The sequence below is a fragment of the Artibeus jamaicensis genome, unplaced genomic scaffold (genome assembly GCF_021234435.1).
Source record: "Artibeus jamaicensis isolate MK-2021 breed Jamaican fruit bat unplaced genomic scaffold, CSHL_Jam_final scaffold_1964, whole genome shotgun sequence".
Taxonomy (NCBI): Eukaryota; Metazoa; Chordata; class Mammalia; order Chiroptera; family Phyllostomidae; genus Artibeus; species Artibeus jamaicensis.
The window spans coordinates 13954347-13968794 of NW_026522030.1; the positions used below are offsets into that span (position 1 = coordinate 13954347).

The 14448-nt window shown below is 37.7% G+C and overlaps 2 protein-coding genes across 2 annotated transcripts; one reads left to right on the top strand and one right to left on the bottom strand.

Moving 5' to 3' along the window:
- Positions 1–1518: 1518 nt before the first annotated feature.
- Positions 1519–2478, top strand: LOC119034856 (olfactory receptor 13F1-like). The gene has a single exon (XM_037126003.2). The coding sequence runs from the start codon at positions 1519–1521 to the stop codon at positions 2476–2478; it is 960 nt and encodes a 319-aa protein (XP_036981898.2).
- Positions 2479–12013: 9535 nt separating this feature from the next.
- On the bottom strand, positions 12014–12952 carry LOC119034853 (olfactory receptor 13C7). The gene has a single exon (XM_037126000.2). It carries the CDS (start codon positions 12950–12952, stop codon positions 12014–12016), a length of 939 nt encoding a protein of 312 aa, XP_036981895.2.
- Between the last annotated feature and the right edge of the window lie 1496 nt (positions 12953–14448).

Below are 14448 nucleotides of genomic sequence, written 5' to 3' on the forward strand. Positions count from 1 at the left end.
AGTAATGTGGGGAACAAGCTCTAGAGTCCAGTGGTTATGCACATATGACTGGTTCAGTGTGATATATTTGAGTAACGTAAGTGTGTACAAATAGTGAAGTGTACTTGTGACAATGGTAAACAGTTTTAGCGATTGAATAAAATATCCAAGAAAAACAAGACTGGAGCTGGGAATGAAAGACAACTCTAAGTGAATAAACTGTAAATAAAAGCCATAAAATATATAAAATGGCATGGTAAGTATGAGGAGCCACAAGGTGCTTGTTTCAGACTAGAGTACAGAGTGAGGTTGATGACGTAGGCAATGATGAAAATGTGAGGCTTGTGCGTTTGAGACTGATTTCATCTGAACTCTATCTTGTAGGACAGTAGTTTATTTTTCTCTACATTAAAAAAATTTAATTTATTTTAATTGTTGTTCAAGTACAGTTTTCTGTCTTTTACTCCCAGCCCAGCCCACCCCCCATCCAGTGCTCTCCACCTCCCTCCCATTTGTAGGACAGTAGTTTTTAAACATGGTGCCATGTGTGATTGTGAGATATACTGCCAGTAATTTGGTTTGTATTATAAAATGCTTACTTTGAAAATGATTTCGTTTCTAAGAAAGCACAAGTTCAAGGTTATTCCATGTTAAAAAATGCCTTCTTGAAGTCAGAAATCAGTTAGTGTTATAATGACTGGAGTCTTGTCTATCTTCTACTTATATTTTTCAGGGTGTGGCATATCCATTTATTATATTACTTGCAGCTTCATTAAGTGCAACCAAATATTTTCTTTCTGCAGCTTTTATAAAAATTTTCTTTCCCCAGAAAACTTAACCTGAGTAGGTCCAATGGATTTTTTTATTAAACTAATTCTCAAAATCTCTCACTGTGCAGTGCCCCCAACATAGAGGTAGGAATCTTACTTCAGATTTACCTAGTACCCTGGGACATATTTATATCATTTTATTGTAATTGTTTATTTGCTTGACTGTGTCTCATTTTTGACTTGTTGCTTCAGCTTTATAAATAACAGAAGATATTAAGAGGGCGAATTCTTGCTACAGTATTCCTTAGAACTCAACAACTAAATTTCTGCTTTCCTTTTTCTCTTCAGGCCTGTTGCTTTTCTTTTTTAAATCATTCTTTATTTTCATTCTATACAGTTGTCCCAACTTTTTCCTCCTTGCCCTCCTCTGCACATCCCACCCCCAACTCCAACAGTCAATTTTCACACTGTTGTCCATGCCCATGGGTCATTCATACATGTTCTTTGACTAGTCCCTTCCCCTTTCCATCATTATTCCTCTCCTCATATTTTATTATGAGTTGCCTGGGAGCATCTTTGAATCTTCAGTGACTTGTAGCCCATTCAATAAATGTTGAATGAGTGGATGAATAATTAAATGGTATTGCTAGAATATTGATTGTTTTAAAGTACCCCTAATAAAACCCCTTATAAGGTAATAGAGTTTAAATTTTTAAGTATATACAATGATATTTTTATTCATTATGGCAGATGAACAAGAAGGAATAACATGGTCAAGACAAACTTGACAGTTATTTCGAATTTCATTTTTCTGGGATTTACTCACTACCCCAATGTTGAAATCATCATATTTGTTCTGTGCTTGCTGATGTACCTGGTCACCTTGTTGGGTAACATCATTCTGATTTGCATCACCACCCTGGATTCCCGCCTACACACACCCATGTATTTCTTCCTCAGCAACCTCTCCTTTCTGGACATCTGGTACACCTCTTCTGCCCTCACTCCAATGCTGGCAAACGTTGTGTCAGGCACAAACACCATCTCGTTCTCAGGATGTGCCTCTCAAATGTACTTCTCTCTTGCCATGGGCTCCACAGAGTGTGTGCTCCTGTCCATGATGGCATATGATCGATATGTGGCCATCTGCAAGCCCCTGAGATACCCCACCATCATGAACAAGAGGGTTTGTGTGCAGATTGCTGCTGGCTCCTGGGTGACAGGCTGCCTCACATCCCTGGTGGAAACTGTATCTGTGCTGCATCAGCCTCTCTGTGGAAATAACATTATCAATCATTTCACTTGTGAAATTCTGGCTGTCTTGAAACTGGTTTGTGAAGACACTTCCAAAGTGCAGTTTATCATGCTGGTGATCAGCATACTTCTTCTTCCTATGCCAATGCTTCTGATTTGTATCTCTTATGCGTTTATCCTTGCCAATATCCTAAGAGTCACTGCAGGGGAGGGTCGGAGCAAAGCTTTTTCAACATGTGCAGCCCACCTAACTGTGGTGGTTTTGTTCTATGGGACGGCTCTCTCCATGTACTTGAAGCCCTCTGCTGTCAATTCACAAGAAATAGATAAATTTATGGCTTTGGTATATGCTGGATTAACGCCCATGTTGAATCCTCTCATTTACAGTCTACGAAACAAAGAGGTGAAAGCAGCTGTGAAAAAATTACTGGTTAGGAATCCTTTCTGTACTCTTTTCATTCATAGTAGTGAATAATATCTCAATCAACATTAAGGTATGTTTAGTGGTTGGTATACACCAGAATTTTGGAATAGTGGGGGAAGACACTCATTTTAAATGAGGTGTGTGATTTCCTAAGTCTCTTCCTTGACCAACCTCTGAAACTCTAAGATAATATAAATAGATTTTAAATAAATATATATGAAATCTTATACAAATAGGTCTCATGATTTTAAATTTCAATTTTTGTTCTGAGTTGCACAATATAAATGTAACTTTATTTATTTATTAAAAATTTTTAAATTGATTATGCTGTTACAGTTGTTCTATCCCCCCTTCTTTCCCCTCCACCCTACCCCCCCGTCACCACCATCACCCCCCGTTCCCACCATTACCCCCCTTTAGTTTATGACCATGTGTCTCAAGTCCTTTAGATTCTATATTTCCCATGCTATTCTTGCCCCCCCATCTATTTTCTATCTACTGTCTATGCTACTTATTTTCTGTACCTTCTCCCCCCCTTCTCCTCCTCCCACTCCCCTGTTGCTAACCCTCCTTGAGATCTTCATTTCTATGTTTCCACTCCTGATCTAGCTGTCCTCTTAGTTTGCTTTTGTTTCAGGTGTGGTTGTTAATAACTGTGAGTTTGCTGTCCTTTCACTGTTCATGTTTCTTTAACTTCTTTTTCTTAGATAAGTCCCTTTAACATTTCGTATAATGAGGGCTTGGTGACGATGAACTCCTTGAATTTGATCTTATCTGAGAAGCACTTTATCTGCCCTTCCATTCTAAATGAAAGTTTTGCTGGATAGAGCAATCTTGGTTGTAGGTCTTTGGATTTCATGACTTGGAATACCTCTTTCCAGCCCCTTCTTGCCTGGAAGGTCTCTTTTGAGAAATTCGCTGACAGTCTGATGGGGACTCCTTTGTAGGTGACTGTCCCCTTAGCTCTTGCTGCTTCTAGGATTCTCTCCTTCATTTTAATTTTGGCTAGTGTAATTATGATGTGCCTTGGTGTGTTCCTTCTTGGGTCCAACTTCTTTGGGACTCTCTGAGCTTCCTGGATTTCCTGGAAGTCTATTTCCTTTTCCAGCTTGGGGAAATTCTCCTTTATTATTTGTTCAAATAAGTTTTCCACTGGTGGCTATGCCTTTCCCCCTATAATTCGGATGTTGGAGCGTTTAAAGATGTCCTGGAGGTTCCTAAGACTCTCCTCATTTCTTTGAATTCTTGCTTCTTGACTCTTTTCTGTTTGGCCATTATTTGCTTTCTTCTGGTCCACTCCATTGATTTGAGTCCCAGTTTCCTTTTCATTGCTATTGGTGTCCTGTGCAATTCCATTCATTTCAATTAGTTTCGCCTTCATATATTTGTCTAATTTGTGGGTATAATCAACCAGTTCTGTGAGGATCCTGATGACCAGTGTTTTAAACTGTGCGTCTGAGAGTTTTGCTATTTCTTCATCACTTAGATTTATAGGCTCTGGGGCTTTGAGATCTTCTTGAGCCATTTTTGGTCTGTTCATGCCCGTTAAGTACGAGGACCGGTGCCTTGGACTCCCAGGTAGCTGGGTTGTGACGCTGTATGTGGGGGCATGGTCAGAGTGGGGAAATGGTGACCCCCTCTGCTGTTTCTCACAGCTGGGTGAGGAGCAAAGCCTTAGGTGGTTCACCAGGGCCGGGCCACTCAGAGTCGCTGGGTTATAACGCTGTATGTGGAGGTGGGGTCAGAGCAGGGAAATGGCAGTGCCCTCCCTGCCGCTTGCTGTCCAATCACCCACTCCCTCGTTTGTCTATCCATGCACAAATGCGCGACCACAGTCAACCCGCAGCCCTGCTCTCTCGCTGTTTCCCCCGTGGTCGCTTGCTTGGTCGCCCGCTCAGTTGCTCACTAGGTCCAACCCTGCGCCTGGATTCCACGCGCCGGAGTCCGTCCAACCGAGTTTTCCTGTGCAACCTCACTCCACCAGCTGCTGGTTTCGCCCCTTACCGGTCAGGCTGAAGAATTTGTTGTTAACAGACTTCCGAAAAGTTCAATTTTCTGTGTTCTGGCTGTGTTTTCTGTTGCTAGTATTTAGTTGTCTCTAAACTTGGTTGTGTGAGAAGGCACGGCATATCCACCTATGCCTCCATCTTGGCAGAAGTCAAACTTATAAATGTAACTTTAAAATAAACATTAAAAGTTGATATAACAGGTATTTGAGGTTGTGGACATGTAATATACAAATATAATAAGTCTGGATTTTTAAAAGCTAATTTATTATTAAATTCTATTTCAGGCTGACTTAGGTTGAAGTGCTGACCTCCCAACACCAAGACTATGTCTTCATTTGGAGATAACAGTCTTTAAAAAGGTGATCAAATGAAAATGAGGCCGTTGGTGGGGGCCCTCATGTAATCTGAGTTGTGTCATTATAAGAAGAAATTTTGACACACTTAGATTTGCCAGGGGTGCTCACACACCGAGGAAAGGACAGAGTGAGGAGGGGGTCATCTGCAAGGTAAAGAGAGGCGCCAGAAGAAATCCAACCTGCCAATGCCTTAATTCTGGACTTCTGGCCTCCAGAACTAAGAGCAAATAAACTTTTGTTATGTAAGCCACCCAATTTCTGGTATTTTGTTCAGGCAGTTAGCACATGAATACAACCTCTTTTTCAACACAGGCTAAACTTAATGGAAATCCTTTCATATTCTATAAATGTGTGGCTGTGTTTTACATGTGTAGATAAGTTTGTGCAGGCAGACAGATGTGTGTGATGTGAATGTCTGTGTACAAATGTAAAAAGTGTGCACAAATACATCCTGAATAGCAGTGGATAGAGAGTGGTACAAGACAGGAACAACAGTATCAGAGAGTTTGGTGGTATGCTGTTGGCCTCGTGGTGCTGACATTATTTTGTAAATTCAAAGAAGCTACAGAGTATTTCAGTGAAACTACTATTACACTTTTTTTTAAGTTGTGCCTTTTCCTGAAAGCTGTTTTCTTACATCCACAGGTATAAATGAACCCTTTAGCACTTAAAAAACATGGTATCTATATTTTAGAATTTAAAGTACCCCAAATCCACTAAATTGATTTAAATTATTGAAACATCTGAATATATCTTATTATATAAATATTATATAAATCAGAATATACGAGGAATTAAAAAAATGTACACTCAGAGGCTTTTACAGTGTTTGTAATTCTCTTCTGGACCAGATGATTACATGGGGGCTTAATGTGCCACACTTATTTGCTCTTCTTCATTGTAGAGTTGTCATGAGAGTCAGTACAATTCTTGTGATGGTTTAGATCCAGGTTAAAGGCTGCCCATTGGTGTAGAAGATACAAGAAAAGTACTTGGATTAACTTTAGGGCATGTGAAAATATTGTACCAGGATATATCTATTCTAAAGTGTAACAACTTCAATACAGGTACATGTATTGGGGGCAGTGGACTGACCAATTGTTATCCAATGATAATCCTTGAAGGCAATGATGTGCGGTCATTGAAAGAGTAAAGGGAAGATGAGGGAGTGGAAATAATAGGTAGGAGAGTAGCAGTAAATGTAAGCAACAGCTAGCACAGTGATATGAGTTCAAGCTTATTAATTCCAAGTAGTCACAGGTACTCATTTTACCATCAGAGATTTTGCCTTCACTGACTGCATAGAGCAGGGTAAACATGATCTCTGCATAAGTAGATAGAAAGCATCCACACCTCACAAATCTCTATGTCTATGTGGAGCCTTCCTAAGTAAAGCTTTTTCATCCCCTTTAAATTGTTCTGTTGTCTGGCTTTGGGTTTACTATCTCCAAGTGGACACTTTTCTGAACCTGACTTCACCAGATATCTGCAAGTTTATGATGATGCCTTCGCTTTATGAAGACTTCCTAAGGTTTTTGAGAGGATCACAGGCATTGGTATGTGATTTGCTCTGTCTGATTTGAATCAACTTCAGTAGCACACATACCTGATTACCATGGATCTTTTATTCTTTTATTGCCTAAGATTAGTATTTTTTATATTTCATATTTTCATTTTAATGCAATAAATAGCAAGGTAGTGTTAGCATTACCTTTCATTTTTATTTCACAATGAAAAGGAGAGACTGGTAGATTCCGTATAAAATAATCAATACTTTTTAATGTTAACACATAGACTACACTGAATTGAAGAAGCAATAGAGGCATATCATGGCAAATAAAAAGGTGTGTGAACAAAGTAAAGAGCGACGTAAATGGGAATGGATATTGACTAAAAAAATTTTGTTCATCATCCTTTCCATTGAATCCTCATTAGCACAATAAAATAAGATATAACCTGATTTTCAATTAACATCAAGAAGCATATTATTCTACCTAATGATCTACATACTCCTGTTGAAGAGGTAAAAAGTTGTGGAAAAAATCTATTTCTCATTTGTAATGTCAATACCTATCAATTTAGTAACTGCTGCCATAGCAGTAATGAGGTGGTGTCATGGAAAACCATGGGTTTTACAACCAAAGAACTCAGGATTGAATTGCTACTTTTCTACTTCCTAGCTATGTGATCTAGGAGAACTGAGTGTGATCTCTCTGTGCTTTGGTTACTTCATTTGGAAAATGGATACAGCAATGCCTGTACCATGAGGTTGTTTGCAACAATCAAATGAGAAAATGAATTCAAAACCCACAACCAATTGCTTCTAATTTTTGTTTTTAAAGGCAAGGGCTGGGAGAGATCATTTCAAGACTGTTAGCACTGATTTAAGAGATGAAGGTGAAATGGTTTAATGAGGCCAGATTTTCAATAATCTTGTGTATTGTTCTTTGTAGAAAATGGAAAGTCAGTGAAGGTATTCTCCCACTCGTGTGATGTAACCATATTAAGTGCTTGGTTAGAAAGACTGATTTTGTGATGGTTTGGAGGGCTGATTAAGAATGAGGTAGAAGCCCATTTTAACAGCACCCATTGAGGCAATGAAGACAAGGGGAACAAGGAGATGGGATAGACAGGACGAATATAGCAATTAGAGGGTTGTAGGGTGGGATTTGAGGATTTCTCAGATAGATAGTCACCAAAGATGACTCCATTGATCTAAGGAAAGAAGTCTGATGCCACCATTGATTAGATGAGAGGTGAGGCTTATGGATGATCACTTCATAAAATTAAGGATGTCAGCTGGTTGACTATGCAGTGATGGTCAGACTTCCAGGTGAAGAGATTAGGGAAGTGGAGAAGAGAAATCAGGACTAAAGCAATACATTGCGAAGTCCAGAGAAGAAAACTGAGCCCTGGGTGTGGATGATATTCTCTAGGGAGAAGTTCATGACAAATGTCTATAAAGTGATTGACTATGTTTTTCTGTGAATGGTCAGAGCTGTGATATAGGGGGAAAAGAGTGCACTTGTGATCTGGAGTAAAGAATTCCAATTTGTTTTTTCTGTACAAGCTGAGTGGTTTTAGTCAATTTCTTAAACACCCACATCTAATATCCTGTCCTATGAAATGGGGATGATGCACTTATCCCTTTGATACAGTTTTTGATCTTTTTTTTTAATGGCTAGACTCTAGCTTCAGGTAGTTTGAATTTACTCGTGATCTCAAATATACTGAGCAACATCTGTTAGTGTATTACAAGTCTAAGCCTGTCACTATGTCAGTACTTAGGGATTAAGCATAAAATACCCCAAGATAACTTTATTTTTTCCAGCTTTACTCCATAGATATGTACCCTGGAATTGTGCTTTTCCCCAATTTCTGGGGGTAGAACATCAAAGTGGAGAGGATTTAGATGTCTGCTTCTGAACAACATGAAGTAACAAGGACCAGCTTTACCTTTCTTCCTGTAACAAAAAAACAAAACAGGAAAAAATATGAAAAACTGTTTTTAAGATACCAGACATCAAGCAACATAGGAGAATGAGCCCTGAGAAATGAGAAGCAATTTAATTGGGCCCTATAATTTTCCCAGCTTACTTCCTTGAGTGGGTGTTTAGGTAATAAAATAGAGAGAGGAACTCATGTAGAATCTGTATTAGTGTAGGGGATGGAGTTGAGAATCCAGGGAGAACCAGGCAGTTCATTTTCAAAAACAAAATACTAAAGAGGAGAAAGCTACAGGGAAAAAGAGTTCTGGAGATCTAAGGGGATGGCTGTTGAATCTTCAATGGAGTACTGATTAGTGCAATTGTATGAGAAAACTACCTGAGTCCTAGGAAAAAATCATTTAAGAGGATTGAAAGAAATGAGTTTTAGAGTTCACACAAGGCTGAAAATAAAATCAACACATTGCATACCTATAAAGAAGTCACATTGTACAACCTAAATGGATATAATTTATTAATCATAAATCAACAAAGCTGAACAAAGAAAGTAGATTAAAAAACAGACACATAACAACCACTTCAGGTATAATACTAGCATATATACACACACACACACACAATAGACACATAAATGAGTTATAGAATTACTAGACAAGGCATTAAAAAGTTATTCTAACTCTATCCCATATGGTCAAGAAGATAGATAAAAACTCAATCGTGTCATTTGAGACATAGATTACTTTAGAGATATAGAAGATTTTTTAAAAAGGCAAAATCTAAGATCTAGAAATGAAGATTACATCTAACATGAATATACCTAATACATTTAGATGCAATTAAATAACACGACACTGCAGAAGAAAAGATTAATAAACTTGGAATCAGAGCAATAGTAACTTCAAAGTGAAACACAGAGAATAAAAAAACTAAAAAGAATGACTAGACCACTAGTTGCTGTGAGAAAGCTGAAGTCTGATATGTAACGAAAGTCCAAAAGGAGAAAATCTTGACAAAAGAATACTTAAAAATTAATGATGGAAATTTTCTACATTTGGTGAAAACAATAACTATACAGAGATAGTAAGTTCAAACATCAAAAGTATAAGAAAAGAAGAAAGCCACACCAAGGCACATGATAATTAAGTTGCTTTAAAAAAAGAAAGAAAAAAAAAAGATAGGCTGTGTTTCTGAAAGAGATCTTTGTTCCTTTCTAAGCATGATAAGACTTCCCTTAGACAGTACAATGGAGCAATGTCATTAAAGTACTGAAAGAAAAAACTGTCAATCTAGAATTTTACACCCAAAGTACATGTCTTTCAAAATCAAGATGTTTCTCTGCATTATTCCTAGAACCAGATCTGCTTCCTTTATAGTGGAAACCTGTTTTAGAAATTAAGATATAGTACCAGATGTATAATACTTACTGCCATACCATTGCTCCCAGGACCTGTCAGTTAGCATATTTCGAGAATAAATGTATGGATTGTATGTACATGTATATATATACACACACACATTTACAAACATTTACATCCATGTTAATTTTATACACATATCTATAACTATACATCATCTCTGTGTATCTTTCCACATGTATATGTATATCAGTATATATCTGTGCATGTTGAAAACCATGAGTTAACATGGTTTAATTCTAATCCAACAGTAAAGTATCATTTACCACACAGTATGGTAAATGAAACCAAAAGTATCATTTATTCTATTGTAGATTCCCATCTTTCTGTATTTGTAACTTCTCTGATAGTGAGAAAGCTGGTCTCAATATGTTTGTTACTTGTTTTATCCACTGTAGATAACTGACCTCCCATTTCTTTTGCTTCTCATTACTCTCTACTCTGCACTGTTCCTACACTAACATTCTTTGTAAGCTGATTGAGAGCCAACACTTCAGGCAAGGTTGTCCCACTTCAAGGATGCCTGTGTAAAATTAATCCATCTGACTCACTTGACTATTTCCCCTCCTCAGGTATGCTCTTCTCACACCATACAGGTCTGTTTCCTCTACAGCCCTCTCAGACTTGGACACCCATGCTGTGAATTATCAGCCCGAGGATGCCTTTCTCACCCATTTAGGCCCTGACAATTAAGTTGGGGCCACCTGTCCCAATCCTTCCCCTGGCTTTTCAATGTTTACCTTGCCCTGCATGTGTTCTATCTTCTACTAGGCAGCCTTCCTTTACAGATGTGATCTTCAACCAGGTGCTGGGATCCATATTCTGCCTCTTTTGTGTAGGCCCCTTTCATCCTGCTAATGCTCTGTCAACCTGAGCTGGCCACGTGCTCTGTGGACATCCTCTTTGTTCTGCTTGTGTTCCATCAACCTGCACTGGGCCTCCCTTCCTCACTGACATTCCACTTACTGCATAAGGCTTCAGAACATGATGCTGGGCAGAGTAAGCACAGGTGCCTTCCTGCACACTGTTGGGTTACTAAAAAGCTGCCGGGTGGCACGTGAGCACAGGATGATCTCTGTACCCAACTCAGGCTATGACATTGTGCCGGGCAGTTCAAGTATATATCACAGAAATATGTGATATTATATTATACAAAAACACACCACTATATTATCATTCATATGACATTTCAAAAAGATTTTTTTGAAAAAGGAAATGTTTAAAGTAAGAGTACTATTGCTTCTGAAAAGTGAAATTGTCAGTGTTTTTTAAGGATTCATACAATCAATGTATTTTTCCTTAACAGTTGCTTATTAGAGAATAATATACACCAGTGTGATTTTTGTCTTATCCAGTGCAAATAATCTTTTCAGTATGTTTTATTCAGTCTTTTATTTGTGTTTAAAATTAGCTTTTGGATTTGTCATTTGATAAATAATACATAAATTCAGGTTTTCTTAACTCCCTGTATTATATCAAGTACTCAGACTGTATTTTACTCTTCTTTTAAATTTGTAATTAATTAGTTCAATGGTAAATTACTGCCTACTCTTTTTAATTAATTTTGCATTGAATTTCATAAAGAGAACATGAAAAACTTCATAAAGAGAATAGTGAATTCTGCCCTTGGGGAGATTTTCAGAAGCTAACAAATGATTATAGTGAAAGAAAAATTGCTATAAAAGATAAAGTTCAAGGCAGTGTAGAGGAGGGCATAACTAATTCTGGGTAAATTTTGGAAGAATTTGCAGAAAATATAACACTTGTATTGTCTTTAATGAGCTTGCTAGGATGTCACCATAAAAAGAGAAACGTGATATTGGGGGTGAAATGGCATATGCTATTGACCTTAGGTTTGAAAGGACATGATACAGTTGAATAACTACACAGTGAGGGAAGCACAGAATATAGAAAGGGGGGTGGCAGAAAAATGGGTAGGAGCAGAAAAAGGACGAGTATATACCTGAAAATTTAGGTTGGGGCCAGATCAAGTCTCAGGGTAAAACAAAAACAATAAGCAAACAGAAAAACATGAACACAAATACTTCTCTCAAAAAGGGGAATGAAAAATGCATGTTTTCTCATTGTTTAGACTCCTATACTGGATTTGCTTGGAAAAGCTTAATTTAATTCTTTCTTGCTTTTAAAAGTTTAATCTTACTTCTTAGACCAAATGTCCCTATGTTTTTGTGTCATTTTCTGAATAAGAGAAAGTTAGATTATTATCTTGAAATTTACTCCCAACTCCTAAATTCTGTTTATCTACATGTAAGTTTTATTTCTCTTGGTGCACTTATATTAAAAAAAAAACTTTGGCTCCAATATTTGAGCTTGTTTTGTTCATGAACTCCACAATTTTCTCATCCTTTCCTCCAGAACCCACATCTAGTCATCAATTTTCTCATAGCTCCGTGCACCTCCCTGTTCCTCAGACTATAGATGATAGGATTGAGCATGGGTGTGACTATTCCATAGAAAAGGGAAATCAGTTTGTGAAAAGCAGAATCTTTGGACTTTGGCTTCATATACATAAAGAGGATTGTCCCATAAAATATAGTCACCACTGTTATGTGGGCTGAGCAGGTGGAAAAGGCCTTTTTTCTTCCTTCTGTTGAATTGATTCTTAGTACAGTGGAAAGGATGAAAATGTAGGAGACACAAATCAAAAGCAATGGAATAAATACAAATATTACATTACCCAACATTATAGTAACCTCATTTAGGGAGATATCTGTGCAAGCCAGCTTGACAAAGGCCAACATTTCACAAGTAAAATGATTAATCACATTTTTTCCACAGAAGGGCAATCTTATTGCAAGAATAGTTTCTGTTAATGAGTTGAAAAAGCCCAGTACCCAGGAGAGAGCAGCCATCTGAATGCAGAGAGCCTTGCTCATGATGATGGGGTATCTCAGAGGCTTGCAAATGGCCACAAACCGATCATATGCCATCACTGCTAGGAGCACACACTCCGTGGACCCCATAACGTAGGACACAGACATCTGGACAACACATCTAGTGAAGGAGATGGTTTTTTTCTTTGACAGGAAGTGTATCAACATTGAGGGGATAAAGGAGGATGTGTACCAAATGTCTATGAAGGAAAGATTACCAAGGAAGAAGTACATGGGTATGTGGAGGCAGGAATCCAGGACAGTCAGGATGACCAAGGTGCTGTTCCCCAGGAGGATCACCAGATACATCACCAAGCACACCACAAAAAGGACCTTTTCAACTCTTGGGTACTCAGACAGTCCCTGCAGAATGAACTCAATCTCTGTCCAGTTGGTCCTTTCCATTTCATTACTTCATACCTGGAGTAATTTGAAAGAGAAAGCTGCATGTTAATGTAATGAGTCTATAGAGTATTAACATGTGAAGTAGCAGATTGTTGTAGGAGGGGCATCAAGTGTATCAGCACTAGCCACTGTGTGAGTTTAGCTTTACACATTCCCCTTCTAGCTTATAAGGCAGGGGATTGAAGACATATGATAATTACATTGGTTGCTTATTAAAACTACAGGTTTCTGTATTCCATTACTGAGATTTTAATGCATTTTGGAAAAATGGCGGTGCTTTCTGATTCAGTGAACCCACAGAACCCACTTTGAATATTATTATTTTGAAAAGAGTGTGCATAATCTGTTAAAATATCTATTTATTTAATTTTATACCATGCCAATTATTAACAATACCATTGGTTTAGGGTTTTATAATTTACCAATAGGTCCACACATTATATGTATTTTATCATCACAACATTTCTCTAAGGAAATAAAAATCATAGAGGCAATTCATATAAAAACATAGTAAGTGAAATGTATATATAAAAATGTACCATTCAAATCTGCATTTTTGTACTTTACCCCACCCCCTTTTTAACTACATGCTGATTGCTGTCCCAAAATTATGCAAGTTGTCTAAGGGGTAAGGATCAGTCATATATTTTTAACAGTGCTTTCCAGATGATTCTAATGTGCACAAGTGTGCAACCACTTGTCTAGTGAAATATTTCCAAATTTTAGTAAACAGATGAATCACATGGAGAATCTGTGTGAAAGATTCTGAATCAGTGGGTCTCACCTGAATTTGAAGATCTGCATTTATTAACAAGTTCCCAGATGCTGCTGATGCTGCTTCTCTACAGAATTCACATAAATAGTAAGGTCTTTCAGACCACCTTTTTTCAAAACCTTTGAAGGGTACCATTGGTGCTTTGATTATAGATCAAACTGGATTGAATAGTAGACAATGCAAAACTGAACATTTTGTGAGTTGGAGGTGAGACTTCTGTGTAAGTATATAGCAATACATTTTGTATTCTTTAGATTTTCGATATACAAATACCCAAACTGGATACCAAAGAGCCTGCCTTTTATCCCTGCCCATATAAAAGTCACTCCTCTGTCATTTGTTGAATTTTTAATTAGGATCAATATTTTTTCAAAACAGGAATTGGAGGTTAGCTCAAGCATCTGAGTTGTGTACCATAAAGCATGGAACAAATGACTTTAATTAGAAAAAAATTAAAGAATAGATATTAGTAGAGGGCCTTGTTCTTGATGGAAAATAAATTATAAAACGTAATTTGGAAACACCTCCTCCATCCTCAAGGTATTCCACCTAGCTTTAAAAATATTCCTAGAGAGCCCTAGGCTCAGTTGGTTGAAGCATCGTGTCATGCAGCAAAAGGTTGTGGGTTTGATTCCTAGTCAGGGTACATAGTCCTAGTCAGGAGGCAACTGATTGATATTTCTCTCTCTCTCCGTCTTCTCTATCTCTTTTTCTCTCTCAT

What these genes read in the sequence shown, in the direction of transcription:
- LOC119034856 (XM_037126003.2), top strand. Translation starts at nt 1,519, where the DNA reads ATGGTCAAGACAAACTTGACAGTTATTTCGAATTTCATTTTTCTGGGA.
- LOC119034853 (XM_037126000.2), bottom strand. Translation starts at nt 12,952, where the DNA reads ATGGAAAGGACCAACTGGACAGAGATTGAGTTCATTCTGCAGGGACTG.